Source organism: Ammospiza nelsoni, chromosome 13, assembly GCF_027579445.1.
Source record: "Ammospiza nelsoni isolate bAmmNel1 chromosome 13, bAmmNel1.pri, whole genome shotgun sequence".
Classification (NCBI taxonomy): Eukaryota; Metazoa; Chordata; class Aves; order Passeriformes; family Passerellidae; genus Ammospiza; species Ammospiza nelsoni.
In genome coordinates, this window is record NC_080645.1 from 14,972,520 (window position 1) to 14,989,336 (window position 16,817).

A 16,817-nucleotide genomic window follows, 5' to 3' on the forward strand; every position below is an offset into this window, starting at 1 on the left:
ACCCTGCCTCTGACCCAGGTCTGGGTCTGGCTAAACCCCCCAGGAGAGGTTTGTAAAGGAGACGTGAAGTGTGAGACAATTTTACTGTGCTCTGGCCTTGTGCTCAAGCCACTGCTCCTGTCCTTGAGCGTGCAGCCTTGAGCGTGGCAGCAGTCCTTGCTCCTTCTGGAAAAGTCCCCCAGCTGTCCCGGTACAGAGGGGATCATGCTGTTCCCAGAGGGACAATGGCGCCTACAAACCACAGGGCTGTCTGAGTGCTTGCCCCAGGCAGCAGGGTTGGGTTTGCAGGAGAAGGGATACTGGCTTGGCCAGGGAGGGAGTATCACATCATTCTGGCCTCTCAGGTACAGAAATAAGGGATGCTGGCAGCATATCAGATCATTTTATTACCACAGCAGCTGTGGGCCAGACCCAGTTCCAGAGGGCATCTGAGTCCAGCCCCTTGACCGCTCTAATACTGTTGAGAAGATGAACCTCGAGCCTCCAAGCACAAGTGCTGAGTGTCCTCCATCCCGGTCGCCATGGAGCAGCTCTGGGGCATCACTGCCATTCTGCTCCCTGCGCCTCTGGGAGCTGGAGGCCAGCAGGGAAAAGTGAGGCGAGGCCAAAGGTGCAGAGCGTGCCTTTCCTAGGACCGCAGGAGCTGCCACCACGTCCTGCCCTGGGGTTGCTGGCAGTGGGGAGCAGCCAGAGCCCCCTCAAATCTCCATGCCAGGCACCCGCCCCAGGCCCAGGGCCTGCACCAGCTCTTCGGTGAGGCCGCTCTTCAGCGTCCGCCGCACTGCGGGAAGAGCAGAGTGTGGCACTGCCAGCGCGAGCAGCACTGGCTGCCAGAGTCCCCACACATGGGGGCCTGCTCAGGCAGGGACAGGGTAATGGGGTGCACTGGCATGGACTGGTCTCAGGGTACATCCTGTCTGGTGGGCTCAGCATGGCAGGTCATGGGTGGCCCATGGGGAAGGAGCCAGACAGGGCATGGGAACAAGGACACAAAGGACAGGGGACAGAGCACAGAGACATGGAGATGGAGCAAGACAGTGACGGGGACAGAGATGAAAAGGAGTATGGGGATTGGGCAGAGCCTGGGAAGAGAGATGGGACAGGGCATGGCAATAGAGACAAAGAGATGGGAAAGGGTAAGGAGACAGGGATACAGAGCCGGGAAAACGCATCTGAGCAGGGATACGGACATGGGACAGGGACATGGAGATGGGACAGTGTACAGGAACAAAACATGGAACAGAGATGGAACAGGGCATAAGGACACAGGGATGGGACTTACAAGACTTCCTATTGCCTCGGGACCTCCTGCGCTCCTTGTTGGGGCAGGGTCGGGGGTTGGGATTGTGTGTCACCGATTTCACCAGCTGGTCCATGATTTCATCTGAAGCATCATCAGGTGAACTGGGAACATCCTCCTGGGCTGGAGAGCCGTGGGTCGGGGTGCCATGCCCTGTTCCTGCATGGGGACAATGAGGATGCTGGCACCAGTTGCTCCCAGCCAGCTGGGCATGTCTTGAGTTCCTCAGCCATCCTGCTCCTACCCTGGCTGGCTCGGCTGCGGCGGGCAGGGATATCTGTGGGGGAGGTCAGCACAATCTTCATGCACTCGTGACCCGCTTCCATCTGCTCCCTGGGGCTGCTGGACACCACGGCAGGTGGCAGAACGGCCTCGGCAATGCCAGAGAATTTCTCAGTCTGCAATGGGAGGAGAAGTTGGTGTTGGGGACATGGTGGGCATCACCTCCTGGTGGCACCCAGGCGAGTGTCCCCGTACCTCGGTGATGAGCCGGCCCCGCGTTTTGTTGCGCTCGCGGTGGGCGGCGCGTTTCTTCTGCTGCAGCAGCACGCGCTCCCAGCAGGTGCGGTACTCCAGGGCGAACTCCTGCAGCAGTTTGCAGATGGATGTCACCTTCACATCCCGCACCGCGCTCGCTGGGTAGCCCAGGTACAGCAGGAAGGAGTGAAACCTACGGGAACATCAGTCACGGAGGGCCACCAACAGGACTGCAAGGTTCCTGCTGTGTCCCCAAGCCACCAACCTGTTGAGGACACGCCTGTGCACCACCTTCAGGACGATGATGCGCTGGGTGCTGTCCTTGAGGAACTCTGTCAGCTTGGTCTTCAGCACTGGCTTGGTCTCATGCTTGGCAATCACCTTCAGGTTGTGCCAGGAGGCCCTGCACCTCCGTTCCAGCTGCACCAGGCTGTTGGCCAGCTCTTCAAAGTCAATCTGGAAGAGTGAGGTGTCACTCCTTGGCCATGCTGGTGTAGCTGGGCAGCCACAGGACCCACAGCCTCCCCCTGCCTGGGTGTCACCTGCCTTGCCTCACCTTGGCGGAGCGGGTGATGGAGGCAATTTCTGAGTAGAGGTCAGTGGTTTCTGGGAACTTCTCTACCACCATCTGGCAGAGATGGTAGAGCAGGGACTGCCGGTGCACTGTGTCCTTCACTTCCGAGACCTTCGCCAGGTAGCCGAGCTCAAAGCCTCTGCTCTGAAACCCAATGGACTCAGCAGGGACTCTCGTCTCTAATCCAGCAGACCTCCAGTCTGCAGATCCACTGGGTCCCCACCAGCACCTCCCAGCTCCCCACAGACCCTTCTAGGTCCCCACAAACCATGGCTGGTCCTCACCCTGCTCCTCACCTGGGAACCATTCAAGAAGTTGCCCGTCGCCAGCAGCGTCGCCAAGATGCACTTGAATGTGTGATTTCTGGCCAGCTGCTCCATGCCTACCTTCAGATCAAAGAGCGGCTCTGCGATCTCCTGGGTGAGGGAGAAGCAGGTGAGATGCCTTGGCCACCCTCTCCCTTGGGAGCTTCAGCATTCACCCATGAGGACAACCACCTCCTGATCAATCCAAGCCCTTGCTTGCCTTGGGGGTCTGCAGCCCATCCCCAGCCATGCTGGGGCACCTCCCATGTTTGTATATGACTGGTCCTCACCAGAAACATGCTTGGCTCAGTGCTTAGCAGTGCTGGGGTGTCAGCAGTGGGAGGGCAGAGGGGAGATGGGGTACATGGCTCCCTACCTGCTCCAGGCTCTCATAGTCCAGCTTGAAGGCCCAGAGCTGGAGCCTGGCTGTGAGGTCACTGATGGAAGACAGGGAGAGCAGAAACTGCTCTGCAGAGCCCAAAGGCACATCAGGATTGGCCAACTGGGCCTCCTGGATCTTCTGTTTTTCCTCCTCAGTTGGGACCATGGTTAGGATTTTCTGCAGCAGGGAGAGAGGGATATGTCAGACTCCATATGTAGGATGTGTCACCCCAGGCATTATGGCATGGATGCCTCCTAGCCTGGGGAAATGACCTGCTGAGGACCTCAGAGGAGCTGAGCCTGCTTCTCTTGTGCTCACCTCAATCCCTTCCTTACTGACTGCAAACTCATCAAAGTTGAGCACGGCTGTCTTGATTATATGGACGGGTGGCAACACAGTGAGGCCAATGTTGATGGCGTTGCTCCTCTTGGGATCCAACACCACCACCACCTTCTTCCCATCAATGGCTTTCTGCAAAGAGGGCAGGATGGGTGGGGACAGCCAGGCAAAGGGCTCACCTTCATGAACTTATGAACACAGGGAACCAAACACAGACCAGGCAGTGAGCCAAACCAAATCTGTGCACTGCTCATAATCATTCCCACTGAGCCTCCAGGCTTCTGGTGCCCATCCTTGAGATAGGGTAGGGGTAACAGGATCCCCACAGGAACTCACAGCCTTCCTCCCACCCCTCAGTGCCCCTCGGCCAATGGGTGCCCACTGGTACCTTTGAGGTTGGCGCTTCCTTTGACCGTGACTCAAAGAGATGCTCCAGTTTCGCAGTATTGACCTCGACATTCTGCAGGGATGCCCAAAGTGTCCCCTGGCCAAACCTGCCACTTCCCACAGTCCCATCCAGCTGCTTCAGCTCCTTCCAGAAGAGCTTCACTGTCCTCTTCTTCTTGGCCTCGGAGGGGCCATCTGTTGTTGAGGGACCTGGCAGCCCTGGTGGGGGTGGGCAGCCAGGGATGGCAGGAGGTGGAGGTGGTGGAGGTGGTGGGCAACCAGGGAGGGCAGGAGGTGGAGGAGGTGGGCAACCAGGGAGGGCAGGAGGTGGAGGAGGTGGGCAACCAGGGAGGGCAGGAGGTGGAGGGGGAGCCATGAATGTTCCAGCACTCATTGCTTCAATTCCAGGATGGAGGAAAGATCCGTTGGTCATTGGCCCCGTGTCCAGGATGTCAAAATCTTCTTCATCCCCCAAGTCAGTGAAGTCCATGTCCTTGATCTTCAGCTGCACAGGGACGGTCTCCAGGCGCTCCCATGTCAGCTCTGTGTCCTTTTTGATGGGCATCATTCCAGTGTTCTCCAGCTTCTGTGTGTGGGTCTCATCATCTATGCTGGACATGGCACGTACCAGCTTGGCATGGGCGCTGGCTACTGGCCTGTCTGGAGCCCTGCCACAGGGCCAGGCACTCTCCTGCTCCTGGCTGCTGCTTCCCTTGGTGTCCATCTCCACCTCACCCTGGATCTGGGGGGATAAAGGCATTTCATGGAGCACCTTCTCCCTCCCCGACTCTGAGGAGCCCTTGGCATAGAGCATGTCCAGCATAAACTTGGTGTCAGAGGAGATGGTGCTGCAGGAGTCAGTGATGTCAGATCGAGGCAAATGAGACCCTGCAGGGAGAGAGGAAGAAGCTGGAATAATCTGCTTGGAGGGGGCGGGTAGTGCTGGCTCAATGCAGAGTTGGAGTCCTGCTCTGCAGTGAGGTGTGCTCAGATGCCAGTATTTTGAGCAAGCAGGTACAACCATCTCCTCCAGGGCTCTGTGTGTCACAGATGCAGGGATGGGATGGGGACTGAGGGGCCACTAATCCCCACCCAGGGACCCAGATGAGCTGGGAACACACACCCTGGCAGCACCTACTTATGCTGGGTGGCTCCACCCTGGGGTCAGAGGTGCCGTGGTCTTTTTCCCATGCAAGAGCAGTAGGATGCTCCAGTGTAGTATCACTGAGGACATCGAGCCGTCCCTTGGCCATGGAAGAGATCTTCTCCTTCTGGGCTGCAGCCAGGTTCTCCAAAAAGCGAGCTCTGCAAGATGGGGTGGATGTTGGCCAAAAGCAAAGCAGGGATGGGGACAATAGGGACAACCAGCAAACCACGCCATGCCACACTGCACAGCCAGTCCCACAGCACAGAAACCCCCTGTGCTGGCCACACCACATAAGGGACACCAAGGATTCACCCTCCTCTGAGCCCTGCAGAGAGGGGTGATGGCCCCACGGCTGTGACAACAGGGTGCTGCTGTCACCAGCTGGTCCCAACAGACCTGGTGCTCACTGCAACCCTCATCCAAAAGCTGCAAAACCCAGGAGGGCACCAAGGCAGAGACTTGAGGGCATGATCCTGCTCCTCATGCCCTGTGTGGCCAGAGCCCAGATACCTCCAGCCGGGTACCACTCCAAGGAAGCGCATGCCTGGAGACACACGCATGCCTCTACTCACTCAAACTTCTTCAAAATAGGCTTGTCCTCATGCAAGGAGGGGGCCTCCTCCCGCCTGAGGGAAAACAGGGGTTAGCCCCCACTGCTGGCAGTCCCCTGGGGCTCATGCATCCTGCACACACCCACCTGGCAGCCCTCCAGCATGGAACCCTTGCCCCATGGCCCCAGGGTTCACAGGGAGCCAGGAGAGCCCTGGCAAGTCCCCTCTGGCCCAGGCACCACGTGGCCTCGGGTGCTGGAGAGATGGGACATTGTCCATCACCTGGAGCAGCCTGTGCCACCCCCAGCAAGGACACCTCACCCCAAAGCAGGGATCAGAGCGTACCACATCCTGTGGGGTGATGAGGGAGGGGCTTGGGGTCTCACAGGTAGGACTTGAAGGGGAGAGGCAAGGGATGGGGGCAGCAAGGTGAGTGCAAGTGACTGCTCCCCCAGTGCATCATAGGATAGGGCAAGGGAGAATTAATAGGACATTAAGCTGAAAGAGAGTAGGTTTAAATTGGATATTAGGAGGAAATTCTTCCCTGTAAGGGTGGTGAGACACTGGCATAGGTTGCCCAGAGAAGCTGTGGATGCCCCATCCCTGTAAGATCAGGCTTTGAGCAATCTAGTGGAAGCATTGGAACTAGGTGATTTTTAAGGTCCCTTTCAACCCGAACTATTCCAGGATGTTATGATTCTGTGATCATGCTGGGAGGGAGCATGCACGTGCAGAGCCAGGCACTTACCAGACAGGGGCAGTTTGGTGCAGCCTGCAAAAGGAAAGACAGAAAGAGTGGGCAGAGGAGAGGGCAAGCATGGGCAGAGTGGAGAATGGGGAGCTGGAGCAGAGCTGTGCATGCCCAAAGGATGCCTTGGAGCCCCTGGCTGGACCCTTTGATACCTGCTGCCCCCTCATACATCTCTCCAGCTCCCTCCCAGACTGTTTTCCCAAGGGGAAAGGCAGAGTGTGCCCTGGGATGGACACACCTCATGCTCCTGGGAGCCCACCCTGCTGCCCTGGGCACCTCCATGCCCCCAGCCCCCCCTGGCTCCTTACTTGTAGACACTGCGCTCTCCTGGGCCCGGGGGCTGCTCCTTCTCAGCCGGGGGGGAGGCCAGGGCCAGCCGCACGCTGGATGTGCTGTTGTAGATGCTGGTGGGACAGGGTCTGGAAGGAGTTGACAGGGACTGAGAGCAGGTCCCACAGGACTGCTCTCCACCCTGGCACCAGCAATGGATCCAAGTGCTGCTTATGTGGCATCTCGGTGTCTTCACCATCCCAGGAGCATCCCCACCACAGACCACCTCCAGCTGCACTTACTCTGCTGGGCTGCTTGGTGCAGGGATAGGCGGGTTGTCCTCAGCTGGAGGCTCCTTTGGAGTGTCAGGAGACCCCAGCAGTGGCTGGGCATCGGCACTGGGATCCTGGGAGCCGCCCTGGGATCGCCACCCACGCCGGCCCTCATCTGTCCTCCTCCGCTCTTTGCGTCCCCCTGAGGGCGGCTCTTCCACATCATCCTCCAGCTTGAGAGCACTCTGTGGAGGGACCAGGGGCATGGCACCGGGCACAGCAGCATCCCTGCCACCCCATGCACTCAGCCTCCCTGCTGGAGGCAGGTGGCACGTGGCCAGATCCTTCTGGAGCCCCCCTCACCTCGTAGATTGTGAACTGCTGCTTCAAGTCGAGGTCGGTGCCCTTGCTGCCCAGGTACTGCTGCACCACCTGCTCCATGCCCTGCTGCTCCAGGCAGTCGGTCACATCATAGAAGGTGTCCTGGTCTGGGAGGGCTGCTAGCGTCTGGGCAGAATCAGAGGGATGCTGCTGGCACTGGGGTGACCCACACTGAGCCCCAGCAGGGTGGCACCACGGGGACACCCCCACAGACCTTGTTGATCAGTGTCATGGTGAACACCAGCAGCTCCGTGTCAGCCCCATTGCGCTGGTCCAGGATGGCCATTAAGTTGGACCACGGACAGGCACCTGGGAAAAGAGGCATGAACAGGTGACATGCAGGCTGGGAGGGGACACTGTCCCCCAGCAGGGACCTCGCAGGAGGCTGGAGCTGTGCTCACCTCTGGCCTGGTCCACGGCATTGACGGCGCGGATGAGCAGCAAGGCGTTGGGCTCTGTGTACTCCACAAACACCAGGAGCAGCTTCAGGGCCATCTTCACCACCAGGCGAAACTGGGACAAGGGATGGCAGCTGGGACAGCAGCAGTGACAGGGGCCTGCCAGCGTGCTGCTGGGGCACTGTAGGGTGGCTGTGCCCATGCCCCAGGACTGGGAGCTTTGCCGTGGGGCCAGGGACTTGCAGCTGTGAGCTGATGGCTGAGAGGCACTGGGAAGGGACCTGGAGCAGGAGTGTCTTACTCAAGCTCTGTGCCTGGGAATGTGGTCACATCAGGATAGGGAGGTCTGCAGATCCTGGGTGACTTCGAGAAGGTTGGGAGCAGGACCCAACACAAGCAAAGGTACCAGGGTACCAAGCCCAGAGGCAGAGAGTGAAGCACATCCTCTGAGGGATGGTTCAAGGGGACAGCCACAAGCAGGGAAGGGGATGCAGTGGAGGGCACAGGCAGCCCCCCAAGAGCAACAGGCACTCACTGGGCATCCTGAGAGCGTGTACAGCCACTGGACAGTCTCGTTGTGGTTGATGACACCCAGCATCCCATCCACAAAGAGCATGATCTGGCTCAAGGCTGCAAGGCAGAGAGTGGGCAGGCTGATGGTGCAGCAGGCAGGGGTTGGGAATTTCCATCCCTGCACAGCATCACTGCAGCAAGAGCAATGTCTGGCTGCTGGGAAGGCAGAGCAGCCCTGGCAGACTTTGTGGCTCACCCGCCCTGAGTGCCAGCCTTCCTCCCTGGGGACAAGCACGGAATCCTGGAATGCTTTGGGTTGGAAGCGACCTTAAAGACCCATTCCAACTCCCCTGCCGCAGGCAGGGACACCTTCCATTAGACCAGGTTGCATAAAAGACCCATCCAACCTGGCCTTGAGCACTTCCAGGGATGGGGCATCCACAGCTTCTTTAGGGAACCTGCTCCAGAGGTGCCCAAATACCAACCCCGGAGGATGTAATTCTGGTAGTTCTGGTCAGCCTCTGTCCCCACTTTGATCAGGCACGTCAACCCCTCCAGGTTCACAAACTCTGGCACCAGGTCCTTGTCCTCCTGTGGGAAGAAGGCCAAGTGTTACTGCAGTGTGGCAGCCAGCCCTGGGGGAGCCCCTGTCCCCCACCACACCAGCATCCCCTCACCTGGAAGAGCTGCTTCAGGGAGAAGAGGGACCTCCGCAGCTCGGGCCCCCGTGAGTTGTACAGCTTCTCTGGGAGGAAAGGAGAGATGTGGTGTGAGTGGCTCACTGCTCAACTGGGGCTTCCTGGGAAAGCCCCTCATCCTGACTTATCCTGATCCTGATCTCTGTGCCATCACCCCAGCACTGCCCTGGCTGTGGGACACAGTGGCTGGGAGCAGCTGCTCTACCACAACTACATATTTCAGCCCTTCCACTTTCCTATTTCCTTTTTTTTGTGCCCTCTTTTTCTGACCAGCAACGACACAAATATCCCCTCTGGTTTCCTTTGCAGAACCTAAACAGGAACACAGGCTAGAGGTTGAGCTACTTTTAGCCATCCCTCCCTGGGCACAGCCATAACATGGTTCCAGAGTGCCCAGCAGCCCCAGGGCTTGGAAAAAAAACACAGGATGGGGCTAGGAAAGGCAGTAGTGTGACACAGGTTGCTCAGGGACAGGACTGTCACTGGGGTGGAGACTATGTGCTTATGGGGGTGTGCCTGCCGGCAGGAGCCAGCACGGAGCAGCCAGGGCATTGGGAAGCTGGAAGGCACCAAGGCCATTGGGAGCCAGCACTTCCCACATGCAAAAACTGAGTTAGCCACACATCCCAACTTATGTGGGTCAGGCTTACAGCTGCAACAAGCCAAAAACAAGATGTCCAAGTAGTCCTCCAGATATGCCCTGTAAAACACAGTGTCCTGGCAGCCTCCTCCACTTGCTTATCAGCTTGTCAGAGCTGGGAGGGAAGGCAGAGCTGCTGGGAGGAGAAGCAGAAGAGCTCAGAGCTCAGACAGAGCCTGGGAACTGCTGGCAAAGAGCACGACCATGACCCTGACCCTGGGCTTCCTGCCCCTTCCTGCATGGTTCAGCTGCAGCCCTGCACAGTCAGCTGATGCCCATCTGGCATCACTCTGCTCAGTGCTTGTTTTCCTCCTGCCAAAGACAAAAAAAAAGGCTTGAGACTCCTGAATATTTTGCAGGACCTCAGAGCAGGCTGCCTGAACCATGGCAGCACTTTCTGCTGCGCAAGAGCCCTTTGTTTATGTCTTCACAGCTATTTTTAGAGCTTGCCTGAGTGACCCAGAATAACTGCAGTGGGTGGTGGGCTCCCAGCCCAACAGGCCAAAGTCCTGATCTCTGAGGATGGAGGGGATTAACCCAGCGGGTACCCCCAGGGACCACATCCCCTGATCTCTGGGAGGGGTTATGGGGTGGAAGCAGCCCTTTCCATCACAAAAACCCTGGCAAGAACTCACTGCAGAGGCCAAACCTCCCCCATGCCGGGCAGTGGAGCTGCTGGAGCAGGCTGGAGGAGGGAGCAGCCCCGACTCACCGATGATGGCGTGGACTCGGACGGAGAGCTGCGTGCGCAGGATCAGCGTCGGCCGGCGCCCCTTCCTGAGGTGAGGGAAAATGTGCTGTGAGTGCTGCAGAGGGACCACCCCAGCCCTGACTCCTTGCCCATGGTGTACACACACCTGCGGGTCCCTGTGTCACCACAGGGTTCAAGTACCCCATGTGCCCTACCTGACCTCCTCATAGAAACCCTCCAGATCATCCTTCTGTTCCAGCAGGGATAAGTCAAGGTCCAGGTAGTGTCCAGAGGGTGATATCTGCAGCGTGCAGTCCTCCAGCTGGGGATGCAGACAGTGAGGCTGAGTGCCCATGCCCACCCCAGCCCTACAGGCTCCCAGAGCATTCCCAGGTCATCCTCCCATTCACACCAAACTCAGTTGGCAGGCACATCCTGAAGCAGGGTGGCATGTCCCACCTGTCCCCAGCCACTGGCTCTGCAGGGAGATGTCCCAGCACCTTCTGCCTCAGCCTGGTGCTGATTGTGGAGAAACATGGAGCCCCAGGCAGGAAAAGGCTGAGTGAGGGCGGTCCTGCCAGCACTGAGCTCCTTGGCAATCCCTGGGTGGGAACCATGGCAAGAGGCTGATTGGCTCCCTGGGGCTCCCCTTAGTCAGCAGGGGCTCAGCTGGGGCAGGATCCATCTCCTCCCAGGGCTGGCAAACTGCCCCTGCCTGCAGCCACTGGGTCTGAGGGAACTGTTGGGCACCCAGCCCAGGCAGGGACCCCCCAAAGCAGTGCAAATCCCTGGGATGTGCCCTGGCTGACACACCCTCTGACTCAGCCCAGAGCCACGTGGCGTCTTCCATCAGAATTTGGATAAGCACAGCCCTGAGACAAGGCTGGGGCAAGGGGCACCTTCCCAGAAAAGCCATGCACAGCACCCATGGTGCACAGCACCCACAAAGTCCTTGAGGTACCCTGGAGCCAGCAGCACCCCACAGCACCCAGCCAGGTCTTCTGGGACATGGCAATTCACCCTCAGGGCATGAGCAGAAGCAGAGGGAGGGCAGTGCCAGCACCCTGCACATCTGGATCTGTTCCTAAAGCACTTGCAACTCCCCTGCCCCACCCTCTCCCTGCTCAACCCATCTCCAAGGAACACATCTGCAGGGCAGGAACTGAGGACTGGGGATAAAACCCCATTATTAAAGTTGCTCTTGTGCAAACAAGAGCAAGCAGCAATAGGGGAGAGAAGTGGGGATCCATCAGCCATCTAAAACCCCACCTCAATTTCAACCCCAAATTGCAAAAGCTCCAAGCACAGTGTTGTGGCTGAGGAGCTCAGATGGGAACAATCACAGCTTCTCTGCCTTTCCCATCAATGCCTTTCCCCACTGTGGCCCTGGAGATCCCACTGCAATACTGGGTATGGCTCCTGTGTCTCACTGGGATTCCTTTCCATGACATTCCCATCTCCTTGCATTGATTGTGCCCAATCCCAGCATTGGGCACAAGCTCACACATATGAATTCACGGTGGGTGTGACTTTAATACCATAGGGTAAAGTCAAATGACACATGAATTGAAGTCATTAACTGGGCAATTTGGCAGGGCACTGTTGTTGGGTTGGACATTGCTGGCCATGCCAGTCAGCCATGGCAATGTGCAGCAAACACAGGCTTGATAAACACAGCACCTGGCACTGGGCAGGCACTCCTGGCTGCCAGCTCTGCCTTCACAGCGTGAGTCCCTCACACTGACCCCACACAGGGTTTGCTCACTGGGGAATGCTTCAATTCCTCCCCTGGGACAGGCTGTCCTGCATCCCTGCATCGACCTGGACATCCCTGCATCCACCCAGCCAATTCCTGCATACTCCTGGGCATCCTCCCTATCTCTGTATGCTCCTGGACACCCCTGCATCCCCACTGGCACCTCTGCCAGCCTCCTGGGCATCCCTCAGGCATCCCTGCATCCACCCAGGCACTCTAAGTCAGGAAAGAGCAAATCACCCCAGTACAAAGCCCTTGCCTTCTCTGGGCTGCCACAGCCCCAGCAAGCCAGAGTTAACATCCCCAGCTCCTCTGGGGCTGCTGACACGTCCCAGCTGTGGGGGGAGGCCAAGCCCCTGGGACCTGACCCCGTGTATTTCCCGTGTGAGCTTGGCAACGTTTCCCACTGGGGATGCTCCAAGCCCTGGGCCTCCCTGGGGATGGGGAGAGGCCATCCCAGGCTCCTGCAGCCCTGCCAAAAATCCTGGGCAGCACTTCCACACCAGGGAGCAGCAGCTGCCCTAGGGCCAGGGGTTATTCAGACAGGGGGTTTATACGGTGTAGGATCAAGCTGAGGTCTCAGTGTCATGGTGCTGGGGACAGCAAGTTGGGGTCACAGGTTACTGACAGCTCCCAGTGCAGGCTGGCTCTGATTCATCTGTCTCCTGCCTCGTAAACCATTACAAAATGAGCCAGACTTTGAGGGAAATGGGGATTGATGGCAAAGCAGAGCTGGGAGAGGAGAGTGTCCCACGCTCACACATCCAGCCCGTGGCTCCTGGGAGTCCCAGCCACCCTGCAGCAGGATGGATGGCCTTCACCCATTCACAGGGAGGCTCTGGGGTCTTGCTGAGGACACGATGCTCGTGCCAGCCCTGATGTGGAACAAGGACCCACAACCGGGAAAAAGATTCTGTCTGTGTTGAATGCCCCATCCCTGGAAGTGTTTGAGGCCAGGCTGGACGGGACTTGGAACAAGAGGTCTGATGGAAGGTGTTCCTGCCCATGGCAGTGGAGTGGAACAAGATGATCCCTTTAAGGTCCCTTCAAATCCAAATCATTCTAGGATTCAGTGGGGGTGTGTGATGGAAACCTCCTCACCTTCAATATGGAGGCAGCATCCATGCACAAACTCGCACTCCCCACCACAGCATAACATTTTCCTGCTCACCCCTATCACAGCATCCCCGCACGCTCCAAGGCCAGGCAACAAATATCCTCTTTATCTGTCAGCAAAGGAAACACTTTTACCACTTTTACCCCCTTTCTAACACTTTCTTTTTGCAGTAACCACAATTTCTCAGCATCACTGCAGCTCTTCTAGAAAGGCTGTGGGGAAACTTCAGGAAAAATATATTATTTAAATATAGTAGCAGGTAAACACAAGGCACTGACAGTTCAGAAAGCACTGGCATCACCAGCTGCTGCTCTTCCTCCCAAAACACACAGGGGCTGATGGTTTATAGAGTTACACCAGCCACAGAACTCACCCCAACCCTAACCTCAAGCCCAAGCCCAGCCAAGCACATTCACCACAGTTTAGCTGCAGGGTTAGGAGGGGTGTCCTTTGCCAAGGGCACTCAGGTGCTTGGCAACTCCTGCATGATGGATGGCAGCAAGTGGATGAGAACACTGCCACTGCCTTGTCATGGGGGCAGGAGGGATCTATAGAGGTCACCCAGAGCTGGCCCAGAAGTGCCAGCTTGCTTCCCTCTGGAAGCTCCTCCAGCTGGGCTCATTGCTCATTAACAGATCTCCTGCTGTTTACCAACAGACCTGTGGCAGTGGGAGGAGCCCAGTGCCAGGCAGCAGTTGGTGTCCTGGAAAAGCCATGGCATGAGTGCCTGGCTGCAGCTCCCTTCCTGGCATCCATGCAGGGATGGTGTTGGGAGCTGGGGAGTGCTGGGGGCTGCTGAGCACCAACACTCAGTGCTGCTGCTGACCCCTCCTCACTGCTTTCCTACCATCCAGGGGTGAAGTGGGGCACAGACCCTCACCAAAGCCCTCCTCCAGCTTGTTAGGAAACAGAGGGCAGCAGGGCTGTGGGATGGGGATTGCTCACTTCACACACAGAGATTGCCCCACCAGCACCTCTATTGAGTACAAGAGCTCTCAGCAAGTTTATGGCACCGAGGCCAGCGAACTGTTTGCTCTTCCCAGATTTCCGGGGGAGGAAGGAGAATGCAAAGCTCTAGCCTGATGGGTTTTGCAATTGTTTGGAAAAATCCCCAGATTCAGAGGTGAGATAGTGCTCTAGGGAGCCTCAGGGGCATTTGGGGACTTAAAGGACAGCCAAAAAAACCTGCCCTGTCAAAACCTGCCTGCAGAGGTTCAGAGAATGGCCACTCCCTGCCCAAGCATCACCCAAGGGTACTAAAAAATGCTGGAAAGCAGAGAAGATAGTATCAGCCTGGAGGCAAACAATGCAGCAGCAGCAAACAAAGCAGGAAGGTATTTCCAAGCACAAACACACTTCCCGGAGAGCATGAAAAAGTCATCAGTGACAGGTCCTGTTCAGGGAGAGGAAGCACCAAGGGTGTCAGGGGGCAGGACAGGCTATTCAAGGCAGTGATGCTTGCACCAGAAACCTCTTGCTCATCATCTCTAAGCTGTTCCCAGCACAGGGAGCTGCTTAGCCGGGCTCAGCTGCTCTCCCATGGCAGCTCATCCCCTGGGTGCCTGCAGCTCAATCTTCCTCCAACTACGAGGGTACCATAGCCCAGCTCCCTCCTGGCTGCTGCACTCTCTTCCAGTGCTCTGCAGGTCCAGGCATGCTGCCCAGCACGACAAACCTGGCACCAGGCATTCCCAGTTGAACTTTTCTACAGCCAGTTCCTTGGGAAAAATCCGAGTGTTCATTTACTAATTTTAGGGCGGTGACTAACGGAGCTGAATGCTACCTGGCACAAAAGGCACCAAGGGAGGCTTTGGCTGGTCATGCCAGGGGAACAACATCTGCGTGGCTCCAAGGGTGCCAGCTCTGAATTTCAACGGAGTTGGGTGCCTTGGGAGACTGACCTCACTCCACAGGCTGTAAATCCCGGTGCAGGAGGCTCCCAGTGAGCACATTTGCTCGTGCAAACCCCAGCCAGCATCCCAGCTTGTCAGGTGGGACATTCTGCAGCCCTTGCTGCTTCAGAGAGCGCTGTGTGGTAAAGGCAGCATGGTTTATAACCTATATAATCCAGAAATCTGGTTTATAAACCCAGAGCAGGATCCAGGCAGTTCACCTGCGATTTCACCAAGGGTTGTGGGATGATACAGGGAAACTACAGGAAAAAAAATATCCAGAGCTTGGATTAGCTAGAGAACAGAGCCTGAAATCGCAGGATCAACACCCTTCTGCTGGGCACAGGACCTTGCAGCGCTGCCGCCCTCGGGAACGCAGTGTCCAGTGTCCCCTCCCCCTGCCACTGCCCCTGCCACCATGGCAGCGCTCCGGGCTGGCGATCCCGTTACACCCAGCTCCTGCCCAGGGAGCACAGCACACGCATGAAATTTGAGTTTGCTCCATTCGTCATGTCTCCAAGCTGTTTGTTCCCAAACAAACTCCCTTTAGTCACCGCCTAAAAATCCCATGACGGCGACATGAGACGCTGCTTCTTTGCTCCAAGAAAAATGAAAAGGGGAATAAACGGGAGGGGTTTTTTTTGGTGCAGGCAAAGGTCTCAAAGTGATCCCCTCTCCCCTGGAAGGCCAGCAAGCTCAGTGTCGGGCACAGCGAGCTGAATTTCCCTTTCCTGCTGCTCCATCTCTCCACTCTAGCTCTGAGCACAGCTCTCCCCAGCCAGCCGGGGTTCCTGCCTCCCTTCCCTGCACTCCTGAGGTGCTGAAAGACCGAGATGCTCAGTTATTGCCAGGCTCTGCTGGATCTCGCGTTCTTGAGGAAGAAAACAAGCCTGTCCCCATCCTGAGAAGGATGCTCCGAGAGCATCACGTCCACAGGAGACAGGCAGGGAGGGTGCCCTGTCTCCCGTGTCTCCTCCACTTCCCAGCCCGAGCCAGACTCGAGGACACACAAACAAGACACGGTGCCTCGCTTTACATTCGGCCTCCTGCCTTCCTCCCAGCTGAAGGAAATTGCTCAGCGTGCATTTCCGTACTGCTCTCCGCTGACAAAGCTGCCGCCGGAGCGGTGAGATGAGGGGCTGGCGGCTCTCCGCCCCCACCATCACCGCCCCACGCTCCAGGTGCCGCAGCGAGAAGCAGCACGGGAAGGGTCCCAGGCGGAGCCCGTGCGCTCCGCTCCCGGTTCCCGGCGTGGAAGTGCGAGGCCGGCGGGGAACACGCTGCCTGCCTCAGCCCCGACCACATGGGGATGGACGCCTGCCCTCATCCTGCTTCCCCCTGCCAGGGTTCCTGCATGCTCTGAGCAGCACATCCTCTTCCTCCCGCCGACTCATTGGGGCCGGCCGAGGCTGGCATCTCCCGCAGGAGCTCATAAACCCGCCGTGACTCACACCGGCAGCGCTGCCGGGGACACCCCGTCCGATCCCTCGCCCCCCGGTCCCCCCTAGCCAGCCATCCCCACCCCGAGCCCCGCACGGTGCCTTCCCCGCCGTCCCCGCCCCCGCTCACCGGCAGCGGGGCCCCGACCAGGCGGTGCAGCGCGGGCAGCTGCGCCCCCAGGGCCAGCGCCTCCTCCACGGCGTAAACCGGGGCTCGTCGGGGCTCCGGGAAGCTGCCGAAGGCGAAGGGATCCCCGTCCTCCAGGTACTGCACCCGGCATGGCACCGTCGCCTCCGCCGCCTCCACCAGCGCCATGGCCCCGCCGCCGCCGCGGCCCCGTGCGCACCCGGGGCGGACACGGGCTCGGCCCGGCCCCTCCGCCCTCCCCGTCCCGGGAGCGGCCGCTCCGTGCTCGGCTCTCGGCGCTCGGCGCGCCCTCCCGCGGGCCATCCGGGGAGGATACTCCGGGCACCGGGATGCTCCGGGCTCTGGGGGGCTCCACTGGAACGCTCTGGCACCAGAGGTTTCCAGGATGG

At 58.3% G+C, this 16,817-nt stretch overlaps 2 protein-coding genes across 3 annotated transcripts in view; both read right to left on the reverse strand.

Moving 5' to 3' along the window:
* Nucleotides 1–16,817, reverse strand: part of TPPP3 (tubulin polymerization promoting protein family member 3) — a 202,740-nt gene that overhangs the window by 57,508 nt on the left and 128,415 nt on the right. The gene's annotated exons all lie outside the window — the stretch shown is intronic.
* Nucleotides 354–16,607, reverse strand: FHOD1 (formin homology 2 domain containing 1). Of its 2 annotated transcripts, XM_059481298.1 has the most exons (24): nucleotides 16,411–16,607; nucleotides 10,292–10,398; nucleotides 10,098–10,162; nucleotides 8,725–8,792; nucleotides 8,533–8,638; nucleotides 8,070–8,164; nucleotides 7,538–7,649; nucleotides 7,351–7,445; nucleotides 7,119–7,262; nucleotides 6,786–7,000; nucleotides 6,522–6,632; nucleotides 6,211–6,234; nucleotides 5,484–5,537; nucleotides 4,903–5,069; nucleotides 3,766–4,652; nucleotides 3,357–3,509; nucleotides 3,033–3,215; nucleotides 2,648–2,767; nucleotides 2,334–2,495; nucleotides 2,043–2,233; nucleotides 1,778–1,970; nucleotides 1,545–1,698; nucleotides 1,283–1,459; nucleotides 354–781 (listed from the first exon to the last, which is right to left on the reverse strand). In XM_059481298.1, the coding sequence occupies exons 1-24, from the start codon at nucleotides 16,594–16,596 to the stop codon at nucleotides 699–701; spliced, it is 3,852 nt and encodes a 1,283-aa protein (XP_059337281.1). In that variant the 5' UTR covers nucleotides 16,597–16,607; the 3' UTR covers nucleotides 354–698. The 2 variants fall into 2 exon arrangements, with proteins under 2 accessions (XP_059337281.1, XP_059337282.1); XM_059481299.1 differs by lacking the exons at nucleotides 5,484–5,537; nucleotides 6,211–6,234.